The 27,207-nt window shown below is 38.5% G+C and overlaps 1 protein-coding gene across 2 annotated transcripts in view; it reads right to left on the reverse strand.

Annotated features, from left to right (window-relative positions):
- Nucleotides 1-16,651: 16,651 nt before the first annotated feature.
- The window catches only part of LOC125242356, a 39,397-nt gene continuing 28,841 nt past the window's right edge, over nucleotides 16,652-27,207 (reverse strand). Inside the window, exons 4-5 of one of the 2 annotated variants that reach the window (XM_048151135.1) lie at nucleotides 23,644-23,746; nucleotides 16,652-16,884 (exon numbers count right to left, since the gene is read on the reverse strand). In XM_048151135.1, coding sequence (XP_048007092.1) covers nucleotides 16,682-16,884; nucleotides 23,644-23,746 — 306 coding nt within the window. In that variant the 3' untranslated portion in view covers nucleotides 16,652-16,681. Of the gene's footprint in view, nucleotides 16,885-23,610; nucleotides 23,747-27,207 lie in introns of both variants that reach the window. The other variant, XM_048151134.1, reaches the window with a different exon arrangement.

The raw sequence follows: 27,207 nt of genomic DNA on the forward strand, positions 1-27,207 counted from the left end.
ACAAGTAACTGAGTCAGGTGTTTTGTTTTTATATAATTTAAATAATTGTTACAGATCTAAAGAAAATGCCGCAAAATTATAAAATAACTGCAACACGACAATCTTGGAGTGAGCAATCAATGAAAATGAAACTTGAAGATCTTGACGAGGTCCATTGCTATCGTTGCCGGGGTAATATCGGGTATAGCAGCTGTTCCAAAACCGGGTATACCCGGCTTTGGACTACCCTTGGGGCAAAAACGTAAAATAGTGAGATTTGAAGTTGATTGTGTTATTCTACGTGTGATAATGCTAACAGTGTTCTCACCTAATAAATATGTTGTCAATTAAGTAAATTAAGCAGAGGCTATTAAATTTTGTTTATTTTTCTAATAATCATTTTTTTATTCTTTTTTTTCCTTAAGGTCCCGGTTTTACCCCACTTTCCCCTAGGTAAAAAACTTTATAATGTGATTTCTAAGTTATTTATCCCTGTCACGAAAAACATACTTCTAACTGAATGTCCAAACATACTGTGTTAGATTAAAAAAGGTATAACAGTCTATACTCTATACCACAGTTATAAATACCAAATGATCGTATTAAATATAAAATTTAAAAAAATCATAAGTATTCCATAAAGATGCTGCGTGAAGTATTCCCAAATTTCCACACTTACCATTACCAAAGACATATGTAACTCCGTATAGACGGATAAAGTCTAAGAAAAAAACGTACCTCAAAGCCCTAGAGAAAAAGGTACGGTGGCGTAGATGGCGTTACACCTTTGGGGAACGCTCGGCTAGATGGCGCTAATATTTGACATTTTAATACATATCAATCAAGGTAACAATATGGGCCAAATTGTCAAAACTGAGGTTCAAAGTTTCAAGCCTGTCAATCAATCAATCAAATTTTTATTTGCTGATAAAACATAATACAATGCATGCAAACATAGTTGTAACGAACATTACATCACTGGTAATGTCAAAATAATAATTAAATTAAAATGTGTGTCGAGAGATGGCAGTCTATGCACTGTGATTAGACATTTCACTTTGACAGTAACTCTCTATAACACTCGATCCTCTTTGCCATTACTAATACATAGTTCCTTTAACTTGTAATGTGTAAACTATACTCTGTCAAACAAGTCTGTTAGTAAATAAGAAAAAAGAAAACTAGAGGTATCCTTTTCTCTAGCACCATAAAGAAAAGGATGCATATAGTTTTCTTTATTCTTATTTACTGACAGACTTGTTTGACAGAGTACAGATAGAAATATAAGCAAAAGAAGCTTACATAATGATGAAGTGGGAGCAGTGGTTTTAGCAGCGCCTCCAAACGAAAATGAAGAACTGGCTCCAAACGCTGGTGCATTGCTGGTCGGACTATTGAAGCTGAATGCGGATGCTGGTTTATTCTCTGAAATTAATTAAGATTTTGCTTTGATAAAAAGTAACAAGTATAAAACTACCGCTCATATTAGTCTACATGTACATATAGAAATTCAGGTTTCCTAATTGATTGATTCAACAACCAACACCGCTGAGCCGAAACTACGAAAGCTAGAAAGTCGAAATTTGTATAGATTGCATTAACAAAATTTCGAAGAGATAAGAATCGATTATGAAAATTTACACCCCTAGTAGAGGGAAAAAGGGGGTGAAAGTTTGTAGCGGGATCAATTTGTTTTTTTTTTATTAGGAAAATTTTAGTTAGGAACTTGAAATTAGAGAATAGTTTAATAGTGATTTCTGTTTTTTAGGGTTCCGTAGTCAACTAGGAACTCTTATAGTTTCGCCATGTCTGTCTGTCCATCCGTCCGTCCGTCCGTCCGTCCGTCCGCGGATAATCTCAGTAACCGTAAGCACTAGAAAGCTGAAATTTAGTAACAATATGTATATCAATCACGTCAACAAAGTGCAAAAATGAAAAATGGAAAAATGTTTTATTAGTGTAAAGTGTAAAGTGGGGGCTGATTTTTTTTTTCATTCCAACCCCAACGTGTGATATATTTTTGGATAGGTATTTAAAAATGAATGAGGGTTTACTAAGATCGTTTTTTGATAATATTAATATTTTCGGAAATTATCACAGTTATAGTGACTTTCATATTTTTATAAGAACAGCATGCACTTACGTCGAGAACAGTGACATTTGGTGCATTGGAACTGCTCATGATGTGTCACTTTTTAACCGTCGCCTCAAATCCGAGAGATTTGAGGCGAGGTTCTCAATTTGTCTGTATGTTTATTTATTTTTTTCATTTTTTTATGTTTGTTCCTCGATATCTCCGTTGTTACTGGACCGATTAAAAAAAAATATTGAATGTATATGAATACAGATTGGTCCCATTTTTCTCAGAACCCAGTTCTGATGATGGGATCCTGGAGTAATCGAGGGAACTCCTCGAATCTGAAAGGCATACGTATGGTGATTTTTGTGTTTTTAAAGGAACAGCATGCATTTAGGTACGGAACAGTGACATTTGGTGCAGTGGAACTGCTGATGATGGCCAGAACGGAACTTCTCAAATCTGAACGGCACGCTTATAGTGACTTTGGTATTTTTATAAGAACAGCATGCACTTTCGTCCAGAACAGTGACATTTGGTGCAGTGGAACTGCTGATGATGGTCAGATCAGAACCGATCTTCTCAAATCTGAACGGAACACTTATAGTGACTTTGGTATTCTTATAAGAACATCATGCACTTACGTCCAGTCCAGAACAGTGATATTTGGTGCAGTGGAACTGCTGATGATGGTCAGAACACTCAGAACCAAACTCTTCAAATCTGAACGGCACGCTTATAGTGACTTTGGTATTTTTATAAGAACAGCATGCACTTACGTCCGGAACAGTGACATTTGGTGCAGTGGAACTGCTGATGATGGTCAGAACCGAACTCCTCAAATCTGAACGGCACACTCATAGTGACTTTGGTATTTTTGTAAGAAAAGCATGCATTTAAGTTCAGAACAGTGACATTTATTTAGTTATGTTTGTTAAGCATAATTATTGAGTTTTCAAGTCAAAGTTTGTCAAGCTTCGATTTCTTATAATCGGATTCATGAGGAATTGAGAAACTCCTCAAACCTTAGCGTTATACGTATATTGATTTGTGTTGCCATCAAATAATTAAAGCATTAAAAGCAGTTTTAAAAAATACCTACACATTTCTACATAATCCAACATTCGCAAGTAGCTTTCACCACAACCCGAAAGGCGGCGGTTTTTTTTTTCTTAAAAAATATTAAACGTTTTTTTATGGGATAGGAGGCAAACGAGCAGATAGGCTGCCTGATGGTAAGCGATCACTGCCGCCCATGGACACCAGAAGCACCAGAAGTGTTGGAGGTGCGTTGCCGGCCTTTAAGATGGATGTACGCTCTTTTCTTGAAGGTTTGATGGTCGCATTGGTCCGGAAATACCGCTGGCGACAATTCATTCCACAGTTTAACTGTGCATGACGTGACCAAATTTGCAAAACATTGCGTCTTAGAAACATTTTAAAGGGTGAAAATCAAAATATGTACACCGTGTCCAATAAGTTTGAATACAGCACAAATAGCCAATAAAACAAAATGAACAAATAGTTACTACATTATTATTATATTTTATGAATGGCACTCTTATTTACTACATTCACAACAAATGTTTTGGAATAACTCCAGCATTAACTTGTTTACCAGCCTCAAACGCTTCTCAAACGGATCACACGCGGCACGCACCGTTTTCTTCACACTTCATCCCAAATACTCTCAATAATCTTTTTGAAATGATCTTCAAAGTCTTCAAAGCATGTATGACCATACAAAGTAGTCTAATACGCCTAAACCTGGAGGCCTGGGTGGCCACTCATGTTTCGGATAAAAAACTGCCAAATTAGTCTGAAACTACGCTAGAATACCATTTGCCGAATGTGCTGGAGGTGCGTCTTGTTGGGACACATGATACTCATTCCCAAGCATCCTTTTTAACTTTAAGGCATTTTTTTCTCCAAAACCTTGGTTTTAAAGAAAAAAACGTTGATATTAACGCTTTTATCTGTAAGTACTGAAGGTAGTTTACCTCGCTTACATACTGCATCCCACACCTGGGCCGATGGTGAGCTCTGGAACCTAGGCACATTTTTCTAGTTGCCCGGAACGTTATCTATCCTCGGTACCCATAATAGTTTATTTTGGACACGTGGCGTCTGTTTTATCACATACAGATTCTGCTTATAAAAAATAACTCGTCACCTGCGTGCCGAGCAAGTATTTTGTTGGCACTTTACCTCTTTGTTTTTCTTAGACACTTCGGAAATTTCATGAACTTTGTGCTTGTATTTTATTAAAAGGAATACTCTTCAGTTTAAATAAGAATTTGATGGCCTGTGATCCCTATATCTTTAGAACTGAGGTAAAATGTGAGTATTCGGACTTATTGGACACGGTGTACATGTACGTTCTAAAAGTAGCTGATCAAGCATCGTCGGTTTGGAAAGCCTGCGGTAAAATTTTTGCTCATTACTATACATATTCGATTTAAAGGGTTTTGAGATTTAGGAAATAAAACAACGCTTCATTAGATTTAATTTAATAGCATTATGTAATTATAATCTCAATGTAAGTGCAAGCAGTCTTATTTACAATAAACTTAAAAGTGGAAACAAATATATGCAGAAAGAAAAAAAAGAAGCTGTCAATACTGAATCCCCTAGGGTGGCTATGTATGAATAGCACAGAAAAGTATTAAAATAAAATAAAAACCGGCCAAAAGCGTGTCGGGCCACGCTCAGTGTAGGGTTCCGTAGTTTTCCGTATTTTTCTCAAAAACTAACCTATAAATTTCAAAACAAATTTTCAAAGAAAGTCTTTGTAAAGTTCTACTTTTGTGATTTTTTTCATATTTTTAAACATATGGTTCAAAAGTTATAGCGATTATTTCCGAAAATATGAAAATTATCAAAAATCGATCTTAGTAAAACCTAATTCATTTTTAAATACCTATCTAACAATATATCACACGTTGGGGTTGAAATGAAAAAAAATATCTGCCCCCTCTTTACATGTAGGGGTACCCTAATAAAACATTTATTATTATTAACGACCTTCCACATATTTATAATGAGCCCAAACATGATGGGGTTATGATGAGGAGAATAGCAGTTCTGTTGACCACCTCCTGACTCCATTATGAGAACTTGGACCTCGTCTAGTTCGATGGTGCTCGTCAGCCCAAATCTAATGAGCCCGAACATGATGGGATTATGATGAGGAGAATAGCAGTTCTGTTGGCCACCTCCTGACTCCATCATGAGACCCTGGACCTCATCTAGTTCGATGGTGCTCGTCAGCCCAAATCTAATGAGCCCAAACATGATGGGGTTATGATGAGGAGAATAGCAGTTCTGTTGACCACCTCCTGACTCCATCATGAGACCTTGGACCTCATCTAGTTCGATGGTGCTCGTCAGCCCAAATCTAATGAACCCGAACATGATGGGGTTATGATGAGGAGAATAGCAGTTCTGTTGGCCACCTCCTGACCCCGTCATAAGACCTTGGACCTCATCTAGTTCGGTGGTGCTCGTCAGCCCAAATCTAATGAGCCCAAACATGATGGGGTTATGATGAGGAGAATAGCAGTTCTGTTGACCACCTCCTGACTCCATCATGAGACCCTGGACCTCATCTAGTTCGATGGTGCTCGTCAGCCCAAATCTAATGAGCCCAAACATGATGGGGTTATGATGAGGAGAATAGCAGTTCTGTTGACCACCTCCTGACTCCATCATGAGACCTTGGACCTCATCTAGTTTGATGGTGCTCGTCAGCCCAAATCTAATGAGCCCGAACATGATGGGGTTATGATGAGGAGAATAGCAGTTCTGTTGGCCACCTCCTGACCCCGTCATGAGACCTTGGACCTCATCTAGTTCGGTGGTGCTCGTCAGCCCAAATCTAATGAGCCCAAACATGATGGGGTTATGATGAGGAGAATAGCAGTTCTGTTGACCACCTCCTGACTCCATCATGAGACCCTGGACCTCATCTAGTTCGATGGTGCTCGTCAGCCCAAATCTAATGAGCCCAAACATGATGGGGTTATGATGAGGAGAATAGCAGTTCTGTTGACCACCTCCTGACTCCATCATGAGACCTTGGACCTCATCTAGTTTGATGGTGCTCGTCAGCCCAAATCTAATGAGCCCGAACATGATGGGGTTATGATGAGGATAATAGCAGTTCTGTTGGCCACCTCCTGACCCCGTCATGAGACCTTGGACCTCATCTAGTTCGATGGTGCTCGTCAGCCCAAATCTAATGAGCCCAAACATGATGGGGTTATGATGAGGAGAATAGCAGTTCTGTTGACCACCTCCTGACTCCATCATGAGACCTTGGACCTCATCTAGTTCGATGGTGCTCGTCAGCCCAAATCTAATGAGCCCAAACATGATGGGGTTATGATGAGGAGAATAGCAGTTCTGTTGACCACCTCCTGACTCCATCATGAGACCTTGGACCTCATCTAGATCGATGGTGCTCATCAGCCCAAATCTAATGAGCCCAAACATGGCGGAGTTATGATAAGTAGAATAGCAGTTCTGTTGAACATCTCCTGCCTGACTCCATCATCATGAGAACCAGAACCTCATCCTGGTCCCAAAATATAATAATAATTCAAACTCTCAACAAACTTCACGTATAACTTAAAATCCAAAATCATATGAAAAGCATGTCGAATGCTAAAATTGCATAAGGTGTAAAAAGGATCAAGATTGGTTTAGTCGCAGTTTACGGCACTTCTCGGAACTATCGAGCTGCTTACGAAAGCTAGGTGCGCCGGACGATCAAACGCAGGTCCGTTGTCTTCGAGCGCTCGGCGCAGACTGAGCGGGCTCGCGTTAGCACAGTGTCTTTTATTCGAATTTTAGGTGTTTTAAAAACATATCTATCGACAGAAAGGTATGTCTTATATGTATGATTTTTTTCTTATAGGTCAATAAGAAGTTCTAGTTTAGGATAATATTATTTAAGAGTTAGAAAAAATGCAGGAATCGCAGGAAAAATACATAATGTAAACCTCTTTTTATCGAAAAAATGGGGAGGATACGGAAGGTTATTTATCCACCATTTCAAGTAAATCTTAAAATGTCAAAGTATTAGCTAACTCGTACAGGATATAACAAATAGGATTGTGATCATTTATTACCCCAAATAACATTTTTAACAGCACAATCACGATTCTAAACGAGCTATCCCACTATGAAAATTGAAAACGTCTTCCGAAAAAACTGATTTTTCGGAAGTATAAAAAGACATATTTTAAAGTAGTACCAATTGACTTTCTAGCTTAAGATATGTACTTTTAGGAACATTATCATTTTTTTAATAATCATTTATAGTTTCTTTATAATTTTGAATGAAAAAGGTTCTATTTTGCAAAAAACGCTTGTCTTTAGGAATAAGGCCTCTTAACTTGTTGTTTCTTTAGTAGGGAGCTCAGTGATCATTTTTTATTTAGTATATCTGTAGGAGGTAGGGTATAGCAAATGATATTCGGCTTTGTGTGGTAGGGCTCAGCACAGCGGATATCGTCTCGCTTGAATCTAGAGCAGAGCCCAACCAACTGGGGAAGTACCTCCACCTTACAGAAGACCGCAGCAAAATAGCACTAGACCCTACTCATAGTGTTGTGTTCCTGCTGGTGAGTAAGGCTGCCAGAGCTCAAGGAGGGTGCGGTATGCTGACGACGGGAGGACTTACTTGAGGTTCAGACTATTGTCCTTTGAATCGTCGGCAACCCGAACCCTCCTTAGAACTTGTACACTCCATTTTGCTGTGTACTTATACTTAACACAGCAAGGAGAGTGTACAAATTTCTAATGGGGTGGCAATGCGCATGTGACACTCTTTGAGTCGCAGGCGTCCATAGGTTACGGTAACCGCTTTCCATCAGGCGGACCGTATGCTTGTTTGCCACCAATGTAGTATAAAAAATAAAATGCTCAAGTAATACTTATAATACATTTGAAACATGATATCTAATAGTTTCATACATTACCAGTGGTGTCTGACTTGACAAACTTGAAAAAGTGACTTTGCAATGTGGAATGAATGCTTAAGGTACAAGAAATACTGGGATATCATGTTATTTCGACAAAGAAAATGTGGTATTTCTGGAGTGTATAGAAAAAAAAGTATGGTAAACTGAAATATTGATATTAAATTACAATCAAAGTACTAAGGCTCTGGTCCCACCGCGAGCCAGTAAACTATGAGCTATCGGCTATAAAAACGAACAAAAGATAATCCTGTGTAAATAAAAGAGACACGGCAATGTTTTCAGTTACTCGCCCAGCGGTGAGCTATCAATATCACCGCATCTGTTTTATTTGAACGGAAGTGCTTATCTCTTGTTCGTTTTTATAGCCAATAGTTCATAGCTTACTAGCTTGCGGTGGGACCAGTGCCTGAAAGACATAAAATGCACTAATATAAACTAGGATAATGAGCTAGTGACAGATACATGCAACAAACATGGTAGTATTACCAGTAGTTGCTGCTGTTCCAAAAGTGGGCTTTGCCGCATCGCCACTACCAAAAGAGAAGCCTGCAACATTTCAATGTATCGTTGAAATTGCTGAATGTCATATTTACTTTTTAGAATTAAAATAGAATTTGCCTTGGCAAGTTTCAGTTAGCTAAAAGAAAAATAATGCAAACCAAATATTATTGGTGACAACACTCTGAATGCTAAAGTATAAAATAAATAAATAAAAATAGCCTTTATTATTGAAGTTTCATTTAACTACATTTTTTTTTTTTTTTACTCATTTAATGCTAAAGTATAGTTTTGTCATATTAAAGGGTATGGCAATGAGTGTAAAATTTTTCTTGTGTTATTTTAAGAACTGTTAAGAAGGCCTTGGTCACTTTTTCTTTCATACATGAAATTTAATCCCGTTTTTAAATTGTAAATGCTTAACATACCTGTATTTGCTGCTCCAAATAATGATTTATTGTCACTCGTTCCGCCAAATGAAAAACCTGAAAATAACTTTTCATTAGATGAATCTATTCAGCTTATAGTGATAGGTTCTTGTAAAATTTAATAATGAAATGAAAATGTGTATTATGCACATTAATTAGACTTATTTTGATACTAACAATCAATGCAAACATGTAGAAATAACACTTTCTTTTCAGGGTCAACTGTTTAAGAAAATACAATGGTTTATTTTGCTGACTACAAACACATTTTGAGGTTATGTTCAAATGTTTATGTATAGATTATTTCTAGCAAAAAACATTATTTACAAATAAAATAATAAATAAAACATTTTGGTCATTCATTTTCACCTGTAGAAGGCGTAGCAGTGCCGAAGGCTCCTGCGGAAGTTGTGGCTGGAGATCCGAACATGATTTCGAAGAGAGTTCAAGTTTTAACTCACAAAATATAATTACACGCCCTCTGTTTAACAATACAATAGCTACGGTAGCAACAAGTGGTAATGATTCTAAAGTGTTTCTTTAAAATATGCAAAAACAGACAAATATATTTCACAATTTTGTCAACATGAAGATTCGCGATTCTGGCGGTTAGTCAATTTGACAGTTGACGCTTGACGCATTTTTTTTCGACAACATGAATAAAAAAAAACGGTTTGATTCTAAGTTATTGGCCAAACATATGTTTTTTTTTAAGTTGATTGTAGAGCCCTTTGATAAAGTGGGATCAGCAAATTTTTGTATATTTGTGGCACTTGAACAATTTTATGTAACGTAATAATGTTAGTGTTCTAATATAAGTGCTAACATATGACCGTACCGCATTAACATCATCCACATACTATCTGTAAGTGGGAGCGTAGGAGTTATTTTTTTCTCGCTCTCACTTACGTGAAAAAACTCCAAGGTCGCCGTACGGTGCGGTCGTTTGTTAGCTAAGTACTTAGTACTTTAGGTACTTAACAAGAGTTTTATATTCTGCTAAACACAATTTGGTAGTAATTTAGTACATAAATATAAAACTGTATTGTACATTGCGGGTTTCAGTTTAGTGCTTCTTATAAGAGCGTCACACTGATCGGTAGCCGCTAGCATTTTTGGACAAAACAATGAACGTAGTCAATATATGCAAGAAAAACCGGACGACAACATACTGTTGCCATTTTTTTTACTTTTTACTTTTTAAACTCTTTAATGAGCGATCGCCAAACTAGATAGAGATCAACTAAACCGCCGTGCCGATATCTGCATACAACTTCTGTCTTTTCGCCGCACATTCAACTGGTTGGACCATCTTATCACTGGAGATGGAAAATGGGTCTTATATATAAATCACACACGCAAACGTCAGTGGCTAGCTCCAAACGAAAAAGGAATAGAGGCACCAAAAACAGAGCCTCACCCGAAAAAAGTTATGCTGTCCGTTTGGTGGGATATTCATGGTATTATTCACTGGGAACTCCTACCAAGTGGAATGACTGTTACCGCATCAGTATACTGTAATCAGCTTGAAAATTTAAACCAAAAAATCTGTCAGAATCGTCCACAGCATGCTAAAGTTTTTTCTTACACGACAATGCTCGCCCACACATTGCAAAAGTGACTCGGCTAAAGCTATTGGAGCTAGGTTGGAAAGTGATACCTCATCCACCGTACTCTCCAGACTTGGCACCTACGGATTACGCATTGTTCAGATCGCTAAGCAATGCCTTGACTGTTTGTATCCCCCATGATTTGCAAACCTAGAGCATAACTCCGGCTAATCGGCAAATTACTGGTCGGATTTTCATGGTTATTCCATTTACTATAAAATGCCTTGCTACTGTAGATTCACATGGGCACTTATTCAAGTTACTGCATGTAAATTCAGTTAAGTCACTGATAAATTATCCTTCCACAAAATTCAATAGGATCCGGGCTGAATGAATGACAAAAGCTTCCACTAAAATTTTACCTAGCCAGTTGAACGTAGGAGGTGTAAGAATAAAACTTGCAGACACGTATGTTTGTTGATTAGCCGAAATGCAATTCGATACCTTCCATTTAGGAGGGTAAGATTCTCTCTCTTGGCTTAGCCTTTTCCTATTATTTGAGGTCGGCTCTCCTAGTCCTTCTTCGCCAGGACGCTCTGTCCCGGGTTGTCTCAGATGTGACATTTGCATCCTTTAAGTATGTCCTTATTTATGGTGGTCCTCTTTTAGGCGCTGGAAACATTTCGAGTACTTGTCGGGTCATATGTTCGGGTGGGCGAAGCATTACATGCCCATACCATCTGAGTCGGCCTTAGGAGGGTAGGGAGGGTATTTAGGAGGGTAAGAGTAGTCTTTTGAAACTCCTCTAGGGTCGCTTCTCTCCGTGCCTCCTCACCGCCGCGTACAAAATATGCTAATTATACGTTACTAGCAAATGGACTGCGCACAAGTATTTTGTACCTGACTGAAATGCCAGTTGTGCAAGTTGCAGGCATGTGTATCGCAGGTCTAATTTACAGGAGCGGTAATTTGCCGTCATTGTATGGACGGCTGTCCTTCAGGATACTCTCTCACTACCGGCTGTTACTCAACCACGCGGGCCATAGCATAGCCTGGTGATATCGTTTTGATTTTGAAGCCGCAGTGAAGGCAACAACGTAGGCTGTGCAGCTAGCCTGTTTCGACTTAATCCGAATGTGTATTCTTTCTTTTTTCTTCAATGTTAATGTACTTAGATGGGTCTGCCCCACGCCATTCGGTATGGCAGTCGTGAAGTGCGGCGCGATCTCTCGTAGATGTTCAGTTGATTAGCCCCTCATATCTAGCAGAGGAAATAATTAGTCTCATTTGCTCAATATTTTATTTTTAGTAAGTGATTAGGTACCGAAGTAATGTGAAGGCCTTGTTTCATTACCCAAAAGGTTTCATGACTTCCATGATGCGTGGGGCGCGATACTGTCAAATTTGGTAACCATTTTTATCAACGCTAGTCTTGTACCGCTACGGTAAAAAAGTAGAAAAAAAAACCGGCCAAGAGCGTGTCGGGCCACGCTCAGTGTAGGGTTCCGTAGTTTTCCGTATTTTTCTCAAAAACTACTGAACCTATCAAGTTCAAAACAATTTTCCTAAAAAGTCTTTATAAAGTTCTACTTTTGTGATTTTTTTCATATTTTTTAAACATATGGTTCAAAAGTTAGAGGGGGGGGGGGGGGGGACGCAATTTTTTTTTCTTTAGGAGCGATTATTTCCGAAAATATTAATATTATCAAAAAATGATCTGAGTAAACCCATCCCTAAGTATTCATTTTTAAATACCTATCCAACAATATATCACACGTTGGGGTTGGAATGAAAAAAAAAATCAGCCCCTACTTTACATGTACGGGGGGTACCCTAATAAAACATTTTTTTCCATTTTTTATTTTTGCACTTTGTTGGCGTGATTGATACACATATTGGTACCAAATTTCAGCTTTCTAGTGCTAACGATTACTGAGATTATCCGCCGACGGACGGACGGACGGACGGACGGACGGACGGACAGACGGACAGACGGACAGACGGACGGACGGACGGACGGACGGACGGACGGACGGACGGACGGACGGACGGACGGACGGACGGACAGACAGACATGGCGAAACTATAAGGGTTCCTAGTTGACTACGGAACCCTAACAAAAATGATGCAAATCAAATATCCCGTTCTGCATTTTTATTCTTTACCCAGAATGTAGGTCTGGCTGGTTGCCAGCGGCGGAAGCGATGGCAGCAAATTATCCTCAATGCCTATCCTATGTTAACGACGTGTAAACAAGCCAAGCAAAGAGTCATACTTTGGATTTTTGTACCTTTAAACATTTTGCTTGCAACAAACGCAATCTTTTTTACCTGAAGTGATTGTTCAGATATTACCCGTGTGATGAATGCATTGATAGTTTTAATACTTACCTACCTCAAATGTTGTTTTGTAGGTATCTACATATTACTATGAGATGAAGATAAATATAGAGGAGAAATAAAGTAAGTGGGTAGGTACCCACTGTGTTATAAATGTTATAATAACGTGCGCTATAGATGTGTAGTGCGAAAAGATTTTCTTTCGTATTTTTACGGAAACGTATTTTTCCCCTCACTAGCTCGGAAACGCGTGTTTTGTCCTTTAATACCAGCGGGTAAAAACGCATTTTATCCACTAGTGGTTAAAGTAATTTGACCTTGACTAAAGTCAAATTAACTGCTTTAAAATTGATAAAAGTGGGTGAATCTAGTAATAAAGATGATTTACCACCTGTGGCGTTGAGAATATTATGTATGCTACTACTGGAAGCAGTGATAAACGCATTTTTTTGAGCATGTAATTAGTTATGTATAGCGCGTTGTAGTTTCCGGGTGCTGTTTGTGGAGACTCGCTATAGTGAGGGGAAAAGTTTTGTGTTACACTCGGTGCAAATGTATTTTACTTCTCGTTTGTTAAAAAACTCGTAAGTTCAGGATTCTATTCTTTTACGAACCACTCGCTTCGCTCGTGGTTCAACTATAGAATCCTTTCACTTGCTCGTTTTTCAATTCCACACTCGGCGTTAAAATACAACTTTGCCCCCTTGTATAACAAATAACTATAAGAGCATCCGCGAACAAGCCGTAATGAGTGACACTGTCTGAACTAGCATGACAAATACGAACGTTTCCGGAAAAATACGAAGGAAAAATCTTTTCGCACTACATCTGTAGGTACAAAATTACACATCTTTACAATAAAAAATAATTTTTAAGAAAAAAAAAACCGCCTTCCTTTTGGGTTCTGGTGATAAATACTTTCAAATGTTGGATTATGTTATCAATTCGTCTGTATATTTTTTAATGTTTGTTATTTCGTATCTCCGTCATTTCTGAACCAATTTTGAAATCTGGATGATTCTGAAGTACTTACAGATGAGAATGATTATCAGAACGGAACTCTAACCAGGGGCGGCTCACTCTTCATCAGCAGTTCCACTGCACCAAATGTCACTGTTCTAGACGTAAGTGCATACTGTTCTTATAAAAATACCAAAGTCACTATAAGTGTGCCGTTCAGATTTGAGGAGTTCCGTTCTGACCATCATCAGCAGTTACACTGCACCAAATGTCACTGTTCTAGACGTAAGTGCATGCTGTTCTTATAAAAATACCAAAGTCACTATAAGTGTGCCGTTCAGATTTGAGGAGTTCCATTCTGACCATCATCAGGAGTTCCACTGCACCAAATGTCACTGTTCCGTACGTAAATGTATGCTGTTCCTTTAAAAACACAAAAATCACCATATGTATGCCTTTCAGATTTGAGGAGTTCCCTCGATTTCTCCAGGATCCCATCATCAGAACTGGGTTCTGAGAAAAATGGAACCAATCTGTATGCATATACATTCAATAAAAAAAAAAATTCAAAATCGTTTCAGTAACGACGGAGATATCGAGGAACAAACATTAAAAAAAAAAAAAAAAAAAAAAAAAAAAAAAAAAAAAAAAAAAAAAAAAAAAAACATACAGACGACTTGATAACCCCTTCCTTTGAGATTTGGAAGGCGGTTAAAAAAAATACAGACGAATTGAAAACCCCTTCCTTTGAGATTTGGAAGGCGGTTAAAAAATACTAAGGTCAGTCCAAACGGGAACATTTTTTCGCCAATCTTATCAAATTCACCATTACCTAACCTTAAATTGGCGGTGAAATTGGAGATTGATGCCAATCTCTTTCGTGATACCCTTTCCCGTCTGGACGATCTATTGTGGTAAACAAAGAAAATGCACAAACTTGGAACATAGTTCTACCAAATGAGCAACGCACTTAATTCGGTAGAATAAGATGAATGTATTTACGTGGCCCTGATAGATGTATGTTGTTTGTCACCGTCTTGGGGTCCGGTTCCGATTCCGAAATTTGTTATAGATTTTATCTGGTTAAGATTTTGTGTATATGAATTATGGAGCATCTCACGCGTACCCAGAAGCGTAGATGACTTCTAGAGTCATACCAAGATTACTGTACAGCGTTTTTGATAGCACATAACATAAGTACTGTGCAAATGTTTGTAGCCATGTCATAGGGATCTAAATCACTGCAAATTCAGAATCACCTTTTTTTACAATAAATTACTTATGATTTACAGACTAGCCGAAGTGAAGACGTGGCCCAATGTCGAGTGGGCTTGCCCAGAAGGTGCATGTTCACCCTTGATTACGGTCTTTTTCTGATACAATTCTCTCGCACCAATCAATATGAGCTATAGCAAAGGATAGTGTCAAAACAAGATCGATTGTGTAATTATGTGTATTATGAAATGACAATCGGCCTCGTGTTAATTCAGTATTAAGCTCTCCTTAAAGCTTCCTGCAGGCTTACGAAGTTATTGTATAATACGTTATCACTGAAAGCCATTAAATAATTGAAGCCCCGAGTGGAAATAGTCGCATTTCAGTTAAATTGTTTCAAGTTGAGGCATAAAGACCGAAATTCGGAGTTCTGTAATGTATGTAGAAACTTTTTCAAGGATAAGAACTTCGGCATACTTGCTAAGCGGGTCAGGATACACGAGTTCGCAATATAGTTATTATTCCAGAGCATTGACTTCGTGTTTGATTTAATAGTGATGTAGCGAAGGCGAAGCTGAACCAACTGAAGGCTATTAACATATTATTATAGTTACATATGTAGGTATTTTCTATAGACCTGTGAGGGAACATACGCAATCCAATGAACCAATCACCATTGTTTTTTTTTATTTGATTATTTAGAGGGCCTACCACACACGACGACTCTAACATTTTAAAATTTAGACAGAGTGGCAACACGTCGAACTTAATAAAAACTTATAAACTTTACATTCTTTTAAAACGCCCAGCGTAATTACCTAATTGTTCAATCCTTAAAGTTCTACTTACTAAATAGTTGTGCTGTACTGTAAATACTTATTTCTTGTATTTAACAATTATGTATGTTTTAACCTTAATTACAAAGTTATGTTACTGCTGACATATTTTCTGTGATTCGTAAGAATATATCCCTTGTAAAGTACGCGGATAAGTTTAAAGGATTGCGAGTAAAAGTAAAATAAACACACACAGCTTACAGCCTCTCGATTGATACGAGTATAGTATGTTTGTTAATATTGTAGCTAAAATATTCTAATATTTAATTTAAAGTCTTCAGTGAACTATATTCTGTCAAACAAGTTTGTCAGTAAATAAGAACAAAGAAAACTATATGCATCCTTTTCTTTAGGATGCTAGAGAAAAGGTTACCTATAGTTTTCTTAGTTCTTATTTACTGACAGACTTGGTTGACAGAGTATAGGTACTCATTTTCGAATATTTTTTAAATAGGTAAGTATAGTTGACCGTCGCTGAATTAGGGCCGATACAAACGGATTCCCAACCCAGCTGCAATGCAACTTGGACATCGATTTCATTAAACAAGTTGCAGTCGGGTTACAGTCTATCTGTCGGAGTTTAGGTTCCAGATAGGTATAAACAGTAAGTATTAAAAGACCATCGCGCTCTTAAAATCAAATGTACCTATCTGTCATATATCATTATTAGGAACGCGATGCGCTTTTACTGTGTCTTACTGTAACAAATGAGCTAGTCACTAGCATAAAGAGGGCAATATTCAAATAAAACACCAAATCAAATATAACATTACAATATTAAGTCTAATAAACCACTCAAAAGTCAAGTCACACTATATTATTGTACGCGCGCGGCGCAAAGGCACCGGGTCGGCGTCGGCGGACAGCAGCAGGCGCACGTGGACGTTAGCGCGTCGCCAGCGGCTCCACAGCACGTAGTGGTCCTTGCACAGCAGGTACACAGTCACCGAGTACCCGCACAACACTATAGCCATGAAGAAGTCCATTGCGGTCTCGGTTATGCGGTGCGATATGCCTGCGGACAACGGGTACTTGTGAAATTTTCATTTTGCGGTTGAGCGTAATTTGTGACGTCGCTTTTGGTTGCGTAGAATAGCTGCAGACAGAGAACGACGTGTGACGAGAAAGGCATTGTGTGGAAGGAAGTAACGGGAGAGGAAAACCGAGGAAAAGATGGATGGATTGTGTGAGAGATAAGCGAAAGCAAGTGAATGATGAGATGACGGATGATAGGGAGTATGGAAAAGGAAGACATGCTGCGCCGACCCCAAATAAATGGGATAAGGGCAGGCGAATGATGAGCTGCAGACAGAGAACGGACAGAGGATGAACTTAAGACAGTTTTTGAATATGGACTATTAAACTTTATCCAGCTTGAAAATTAACCTCAAAAAAATTCTAACAAATACAAGGTTGTAAAAGCACACGTTTGTATAATTCGGCAATATTTCCTGTAATTTTAAACCTCCTCACCTTCTCTCGGGTTACATATTTTGTTATACAGATGTAGTGAGAGTTACTTCTTATTTTATCGAAAGAAAATAGCAAAATTATCTAGCTTTCTTCTTAACAAATTCACTCGCTAGACGGAACCCTGCTTTTAAAGTTTTTCCAATTTTATTTGCACCAAAGCGATTTACTATGCAATACTGACTAGTTTACTTGTTATACGGAATTTATTCCAAAGTTTTGGAAACGGTATTACTAAGTTACGTTCTTCTTCTTCTTCTTCTTCTTGATTAGGGGCTATGTAAGGCTTCAGGGCGCCTTATGTATCACTGCGACCATTTCTGATCTATTGTGATCGCCACCTACTACAACTCTCCATCAAGTCCTACAAATTCGAAGATTTGTAGTATCTTTTTGAGATCGAGATACCTCACATCCTCTGGGTGTATTTGATAGCTGCCCAGAATCATGTTACGTGTACGCATTAGAGAGGGGCACTCTGCCAGGATGTGCAGGGGCGTTTCTTCAGACTCTAGGCAGAATCTGCACCGCCCGCTCGCACGTTTCCCGATGGTGTGCATGTGCTTGTTCAGGTGGCAGTGCCCTGTGAGCACTCTTACTAAGTTGCGTAGTTGGTTCCTTGACAGCGCTAAGGCATTTGAGGACGCCTTTTTGCTGTAGGCTCTGATGAGAGCCTTGGAATGGTTCATGCCTGGCGTGTTCCTCCAGAGCTGAATGGTTTTGTATTGACAGTAGGTCTTTAGGGTTAGTTTCGTAAGGCTTTTCGGGATGCCACAGAATGGCTCTGGGCCGTGATGTGTACCCTTTGCCCCCGTTCGTGCAAGTTCGTCGGCTTTCTCATTGCCTTCGATGCCTGCGTGCCCTGGGACCCATCTTAAGATAACCTTGTTTTTGGATCCAAGGTTGTTTAATAGTTGCCTGCAGTTCTCAACCAGCTTGGACGTTGTGACGTCCGAAGTTAGGGCTAAGAGTGCCGCCTGGCTATCCGAGTGGATGTATGGTTGACGTAGTTGCATTGCAGATTGATTGACGCGCATTCTAGGATGGCGTATACCTCTGCCTGGAATATAGAGCAGTATCGTCCTAGATTTAGGCTTTTAGCCCTTCTAGGCGTTTCGCCGTATATTCCGCAGCCTACTTCAGATCCGGATTTGGAGCCGTCTGTGTACCACTTTAGGCTTCCTTCTTTCCAAGAGATTTGACTGTTGGACCAGTCCTCCCTTTCCGGGATTTCCACAGAGTAGAGTTTCTGCGGGCAGAACTGAGGGGGCATAGTGTCTGCCGGCATCCCCAGTACAGGGATATCGAGCACTGATTCAGTAAATAGTCTCAGTGTTTGTGATATCCACCCTCCTCTCTTTGTAGCCACTATTCTAAGTTACGTTCTTAGTTCTTTTTAAAAACTTAATACAGTACGGTATGAGTAATTTTGATTTGTGTATTGACCGCGTTCTAAATAAATAATTAAACCTTTGAAATATATTGAAAGGTGTTTTTTCAAAGATATATAAATAATTATATTACCGACACAATGAATCATAATCTAACTACTTAGTGTCTCTAACCACAAAAATATTAAATAGACAAAATATCTAATCGGTTACAAGTATGTATATGTATATTTCATTTCATTTTTATGTAAGTTTCTAAATGGAAGCTCAGTATTATATCGTAATGCCAATAACTAAAATGCAATAAGGGAACATCCCAAATACTTGAAAGCATTCTGGATTGTTTGGAGCACTCCAAAATGTTTGCGCTAAACCATTGATGAATGTGCCCGTTGCAGCCACCAACTTACGAGGAGCATAACAAATTCAAGAGGGAAACAATACAGGAGAACTAGAAGCGAACAGTTTCATAGAATACATTTAAAAGTTGATAGTTTTTAACGCAAAAATGACGGGGTGTTATAAGTTTGACGTGTCTATTTGTCTGTCTGTTTGTCTGTCTGTCTGTCGGTCTGTCTCTGTGTGTGTGTGTGTGTGTGTGTCTGTCTGTGGCATCGTAGCTCCCGAACCGATTTAGATTTTTTTTGTTTGAAAGCTGAGTTAGTCGGGAGTGTTCTTAGCCATGTTTCATGAAAATCGGTCCACTATGTCGCGGTCGGGGGTTTTTTAAATTTAAATTTTGTGGTTAGGCTATGTCTTGGGTGATACTATTGGCCTATTTCACAACAGTGACAATTGTCACCCGACAGTTCGCTGTTCATTGCCTGTTAAACAAGGAAATGTTGACGCTGAGTAACAATGTGACTTATTAACCCAGAAAATAGGCACAGAACACAGAATTTGTATAATTTGCATGAAATTTACTTTGCACTCTTGTTTGTGGATAACATCCAACTTTCTCGTCACCCATATAACCATAATCGGTCGCCGTTCCTACGCAAATCCTCCTATTTTGTGTACACACAGGTCTTCGGGTCTCAATGCTTAGTCGCAGTACGGTCGACGTTCAAGCTAGGAACATACTACGCGGACGTCCGTCGTAAAACGACCGCAACCGCGACCTATCAGTGTGCACGGAACAAAACATCCAGAGAGCCAGATTTCGATCGGACGTCCGTGCGCTCAAGGCCACGTCCGCGTCCGTCGACCGATAGTTTGCACGGTTATGTGTATTTCCATTGTCCAGATTCCCGTCCGCGGTCGATTTACGACGGACGTCCGCGTAGTGTGTTCCTAGCTTGAAGCTAGGAACATACTACGCGGACGTCCGGCGTAAAACGACCGCGACCGCGACCTATCAGTGTGCACGGAACAAAACATCCAGAGAGCCAGATTTCGATCGGACGTCCGTGCGCTCAAGGCCACGTCCGCGTCCGTCGACCGATAGTTTGCACGGTTATGTGTATTTCCATTGTCCAGATTCCCGTCCGCGGTCGATTTACGACGGACGTCCGCGTAGTGTGTTCCTAGCTTTAGTCGCGGCGACCCAAATGGGGACGATTAGTAACAGGCACAAATGGTCACAGAAGTGACAGAAGTGTGCACTACGCGTGCACACATTGTTACCGTTTGGCGACTACTTTCCCAAAATCATTCGTTCATTTCATTCTTTTCAAATGGCGACTGTCAGAGACGTCAAAGTAAAAAAGAAATAAAATCATTTGACATTAACATGTAATGGCGTAAGAATTTGTTAAAGATAAATATTGTTTGCATTTGTAATATAATGTGGGCTAATTACCATGGCCAATTAAATTGCTCGAGTGATTTCATAAAATAAGTCTAAATTTATCAACGCGCCATCAATTTACCTCAGTTTAACCAGTAATAATATTATTGACTACTCGGTGTTTGCGTGTTATGTATATTCATTGGTGAAGTTTTAGTGCTCCGGTGCATATACTATACTGAAATAATAAAAATAATGAAAGAAACTAGAAAACCAATAAAGTTGTTAAAATATGGATTAAGACGGTAATATTCCATGTAAAAAACAGTCGCCAAACGGTCACCAAACGGTCGACAAACGGTCGCAAAATGGTCGCAGCGTACACGCGTGACCGAAAGCATTGAATATTTATTATATTTTCAAAATGGCTTCTTGTATTAATTTTTTCCAGGTATCCTCAAACTTTATAAACAATTAAATATGCCGTCGTACTCAGTTGCCCTCACTAAAGAAGATTAAAAAAAAATTGTAACGTGCGTACCGAGCTGCTGGGTTGTAAAGGATCGGGGATCATATTATTATGGTCTTCTATAGAGCAACTAGTATTTTGCGGCATTTCACAATTGACACTTGTTGAAGTAGTCTTCATTAATATTACTATCAACATTCATTTCAGCGATCTGTACTTCTTTTGTCAAGATTTTTGTATCACCATAAGTGTCTACAAATTTGTAATGTTAAAGAGACATAAATAAAACGTAGTAGAGTAAATAATGTGTTTTTTTTGTAACCCAAACAAAATACTTGTAGATACGAGTGCGGAAAAGAGGAAAATCGATACGAGTAGCGATAAATTAATACACGAACGAAGGGAGTGTTTTAAATCGACACGAGTTGTGAATGTCCTTTTCGCACGTGTATCGTACGACGATTTTCAGTACCTAAATCTAAGCTAAGAGTTTCGACCAGACAAGAAATGAATCATTGCTTGATTTGCTCGCACTACTGCGTTAAAAAAAGCAGCATCTGTACTGAAAAAACTATCATTGCGCAACAGAAATTCTATTAATATCACAGTAAATACTCTATTTCATTTGATTCCTACTTTTATTGTGTAAAGCAACACTACACTTCATTTTTATCAATAAGAATTAAAAATTATATATTTAATACATTAAGTAACTATAAAGTGCTTATCTATTTGTATTATCATTCTGCACTTTTCTTAACTTTCCCACATTTCTATAAAATGTCGAAGAGTGCTTAAATGGTCGTCGTCGTTTATTATTATTTAATTCGCTCATATTTAAATGATTCAAAGCAACCAGTCCACAACTTCACAAGACAGTTTGAGAAACCTTCGTATTTTAGATTGTCATTTGCGGATACAGTGGTTTAGGAGCAGTTCGGTAATCAGACCTACACATGTGTGTACAAATTCTGTCAATGTCACTGTCAGAAACCGTTCTGACAGTGACAATGACAGCCACAAATTCGTCCACATGTTGTTACCGTTATGTGTGCAAACGTCAACTAATAAAGTGTCGTTAAGTCATTCTGACAGTGACATTGACAGCCACAAATTCGTACACATTTTGTTACCGTAACGAGTGCACACGACGACTACATTTTGTTATTGTATCAATACGGTCGCATTGTTTGCACGACGTTACCACGCGTTATGTCACATTTGACAGTTAGTTACTGATTTGAAGATTTTGCGACTGAAATGGTTGTATGGGCAGTTGAAAAAAAGAGCAATTTGGTGCAGTAAAAAATAATTTTCAATTATTCATACTCTATTTCTGCCAGTACATTATTCCACTTTGGTTGGGATTAGGTGCCGTGCAGTGCAGCATGCATTTTTGTTCAGTATGCAAGGCTAAAAAGTGTAGCAGGGAATTTAGTTGCCCCTGGGACGTCGCGATTTTATGAGAGGGAAATGTATCCAGTCTTTATGACTGTTCCTGTGTGCATAGCCAAATGCACAAACGCTCACAAAATGCTGACGATAATATCTCTTTCGTAGCTATCTATCTCTATCCTATCGCTCTTGCGTGTTGCGCGACAGAGCCAGACTACCTTTCTGCGGCGATTCGATTTCGTTTCGCGTCGCAGAAATGCCATTTGGCTACGGGGCCAGTTTTGTTTGAGCTAGGAAACAAATGGAATGATTACATTTGAAATAATATTATTATATTTATTATGTATGGTTTTATTTAAGTAATTACAGGGGGCGCCACAAGCCTTCAGTAATAAGAATACTTAAGTGGTTAGCACAACTGACAAGCTTTCGTTCACATCTTTACCGATTACACAGTACCAATTAGAAAGAGGTCGGTAGTTATTTACTCATATTTTGTAAGTACTTCTAAGTCCTGTGAGTATTTGGGCTAATTCACAAAATCTTTAATTTTTGATACTCACAGATCTTGATATATTTAGATTCTGTGAGCTCAGAATCACTAGCAGATTCAATCCAGATGATAAATAATGCTCCAAAAATGTATGGAAATTGTTGATGTAAGTAGAAAAAGGAAATAAAAACTTTTTCCCCTCACTAGCTCGGTAACACGTGTTTTGTGAGTTTTGTCCTTTAATACCAGCGGGTAAAAACGCATTTTATCCACTAGTGGGTAAAGTAATTTGACCTTGAATAAAGTAAAATTAACTGCTTTAAAATTGATAAAAGTAGGTGAACCTAGTAATAAAGATGATTTACCACCTGTGGAACTACTGGAATCAGTGATAAACGTTTTTTGGGTTGTAGTTTCCTCGCTATAGTGAGGGGAAAAGTTTTGTGTTACACTCGGGTGCAAATGTATTTTACTTCTCGTGTGTTAAAAAACTCGCAAGTTCAGGATTCTATTCTCGAACCACTCGCTTCGCTCGTGGTTCAACTATAGAATCCTTTCACTTGCTCGTTTTTCAATTCCACACTCGGCGTTAAAATACAACTTTGCTCCCTTTTATAACAAATAACTATTAAAGGTACAGACATTTTGTTGGATGGAAAATGTTGTGGATTCCGAGTAGAACAAGCCCAAATACACCAAGTTCTGAGACAATATGTTCAATATACATTTAACGCCCTTCGCTCGGTCAGTAGTGCTAAACCTATTAAAGTGAAAATAAATAAAAATAAACACACCTTCCTCTTTCCGGGCGATTCCATGAATCTTACCAAATTTGTTGCCCTCAATGACGAAATATTGCGTACCGACGATGCAGACGGCGAGTAGACCTGCAGTCACGGTGGACAGCAGCCAGAATATTAAGCAGTCCGACTGAAACAATAGTTATTTGTTTTCAAAGGGGGCAAAGTTGTTGTTTAACCGCACGTGCCTATATTGATACCCGAGCAAGCGAAATATTCCAATATTTAACCGCGAGCGTAGCGAGTGGTTCAAAAAGTGGAATATTGAGCGTTGCGAGGGTATCAAGGCACAAAGGTTAAACAAACTTTGCCACCGAGTGAAATCAACATTTTTCAACACACTAACACGAACAAAATACTGACTATAAAACATCAAACTAAATCAAATCCATCGATTTATTCAATATTTATGATTCAAAATCATAATTTATAGGTAAATTCTATTAGCTAGCTTAAGGCATCAAGTTAAAATTTGTATGAAATTACTTTGCACTCTTGTGGATAAAATGCAATTTTGCTATCTGTTTTCGAATATCAAAGTAAGCCTTTGGTGTGGTGAAAACATATTTTATAAAACCCGTACTGATTTAATGTAGGGCAAAGAGGGTCAGGTTTCTAGAGAGTTACTGCTAAAGAAAAATGTGTAGTCACAGTGCATAGACTACCTACCATCTCTCGACACGGGCTTATAACTTCTGAACCTCAGTTTTGACAATTTGGCCCATATTCTTAGCTTGATACGTGTTAAAATGTCAAATATTATTATTAGCGCCATCTAGCCGAGAGTGTCCCGAAGGTGTATCGCCATCTAGCCACCGTACCTTTTTCTCTATGGTACGGTTCCGAGGTACGTTTTTTTCTTAGACTTTATTTGTCTATACGGAGTTACATATGTCTTTGATGTAGGGTCAAACTCGCCTCATTCGGTGACACGCCTAATTCGGTGAAACAACCAAAAATCGTCTTTCGGAATAGTGCTTCAAAGCTTGTACCACCGAGTTAGGCGTGTCGCCGAATGAGGCGAGTTTACCCTACAAAATATTAAACAGAAAATATTTATTTGGCATAATGATACAGCTTGGCAAAAAAAAAATAGAATAAATAATAAATAAATATTGGGGACACCTTACACAGATCAACTTAGCCCCAAACTAAGCAAAGCTGTACTATGGGTGCTAAGCAACGATATACATACTTAAATAGATAAATTCAATACTTATATACATAGAAAATGTCCATGACTCAAGAACAAATATCAGGCAGGGTCACTATGGACTGAGCCAGACCGGTCGTCAAAAGAAGTTGAACTATTTTTTTTTATAATAGCAACAGTTACTTTTCTCATACAGAAGTGTCAAAACAGTTGCCACATGCATAGTACATTACATCAGAGGCCGGGAAAATGAGGATTTCCGGCCAAGTGGGTATATATAGTGGCCGGCCAAGTGGGCCCGGATAGGGATACGAGGCCGGGAATCCGTTTTCACGCCGAGGCATGTATACTATGTATAGTGCTTTTCTCAAACATACAATGAAATAAAAAAAAAATGCTCTAAAGGACAATATTTTATAAAAAAAAGTTACTTTGCAGGCCTAGGCCTAAAAAATAAAATGAAATCCCTTTACAGTCCTCTCGAGTTGTTGCGCCCAAAAAGCGATACTTACCAGCCCATTTTAAGGAACGTAAAGACAATATTTCATTGTATGTTTGAGAAAAAGCGATTTACATAGACGTTTGCGCCCCTATTACTTTTTACTTTCTACTCTTTTTTGCTAGGCTGTACTGGCTGTATAGTCAACCAATTGGAACCCTAGGCCACTGTAGAACTATGTCATAGTAACGATATAAATCAGATTGTAAGAAATCTCTTACTGCTTGTCATTTTGACATAGTTGTAGAGTGGCCTAGGGTTCCAATTGGTTGACTGTACATAATAAGAACTACAAGTAATTAATAAGCAGTACACCAAATATGATGCCACTCAGCGTACACCGTATTAAATATTAAAAAAAAACAGAAAAAAGCATTACCCTGTATGGTGTTTATTTTCCAGGCGTGGCATGCATACATAGAAAGATGTGTCAAAAATCGTAGAAAAGCATTATTTACATAATTATTGTCTTGGTAATATAAAATAATACTTTATTTAACCGTGGAATATGTTAAGTCCAATGAATTATGGTAATGAATGATCAAAAGCTACTACGAATAAGTGCCCCATTTTAATTTATTAAACAAACCTTCAATCACAAGCATGCGAATGACGTCACAAAATCAGCAGGAAGTAATTATGAGAGCAAAGGAACGTTTTATTAATTTTATTACTTCCGTAATAACGGGCCGTGTTCCGTGACTCGATAAGTGACGCAAATCCAATATGCTCGTGTCTTGTCAACGCAAGACGCCAACGGTGACGCTTGCGGTTAGGGCTACGGTGAGGGATTCACTGGATTGCCGGTCTCTAAATAACATGTTTCTCCATACGAAACAAAATTAAAATTGTGAAAAAACCTGGTTTTTATAAAAACTTGGCTAAGAATACTCCCGACCAATTCAGCTTTCAGACAAATAATTTTTAAGAAAAAACAACCGCCTTCCTTTGGGGTTCTGGTGATAAATACTTTCAAATGTTGGATTATGTTATCAATTCGTCTGTATATTTTTTAATGTTTGTTATTCGATATCTCCGTCATTTCTGAACCAATTTTGAAATTTGGATGATTCTGAAGTACTTACAGATGAGAATGATTATCAGAACGGAACTCTAACCAGGGGTGGCTCACTCTTCATCAGCAGTTCCACTGCACCAAATGTCACTGTTCTGGACGTAAGTGCATGCTGTTCTTATAAAAATACCAAAGTCACTATAAGTGTGCCGTTCAGATTTGAGGAGTTCCGTTCTGATCATCATCAGCAGTTCCACTGCACCAAATGTCACTGTTCTGGACGTAAGTGCATGCTGTTCTTATAAAAATACCAAAGTCACTATAAGTGTACCGTTCAGATTTGAGGAGTTCCATTCTGACCATCATCAAGAGTTCCACTGCACCAAATGTCACTGTTCCGTACGTAAATGCATGCTGTTCCTTTAAAAACACAAAAATCACCATATGTATGCCTTTTAGATTTGAGGAGTTCCCTCGATTTCTCCAGGATCCCACCACCAGAACTGGGTTCTGAGAAAAATGGGACCAATCTGTATGCATATACATTCAATAAAAAAAAAAATAATTCAAAATCGGTCCAGTAACGACGGAGATATCGAGGAACAAACATTAAAAAAAAAAAAAATAAAAAAATACAGACGAATTGAGAACCCCTTCCCTTGAGATTTGGAAGGCGGTTAAAAAAACGAAATCTAAATCGGTTCATCCGCTTGAAAGCTACGACGCCACAGACAGACACGTGAAACTTATAACACGCCGTCGTTTTTCGTCGGGGGTTATTTAAGTAAGTTTGTTACTGTTTCATTTTCATTTATCGTTTAGATTTCTAAATTTCGTTACAATTAGTTACCTACTGGTAAAAGATATTAGGAGGAGGATACAGAACGAGACCTAGATAACGATAACGATATAGAGATTTCGCAT

Source organism: Leguminivora glycinivorella, chromosome 2, assembly GCF_023078275.1.
Source record: "Leguminivora glycinivorella isolate SPB_JAAS2020 chromosome 2, LegGlyc_1.1, whole genome shotgun sequence".
In the NCBI taxonomy this organism is placed as follows: domain Eukaryota; kingdom Metazoa; phylum Arthropoda; class Insecta; order Lepidoptera; family Tortricidae; genus Leguminivora; species Leguminivora glycinivorella.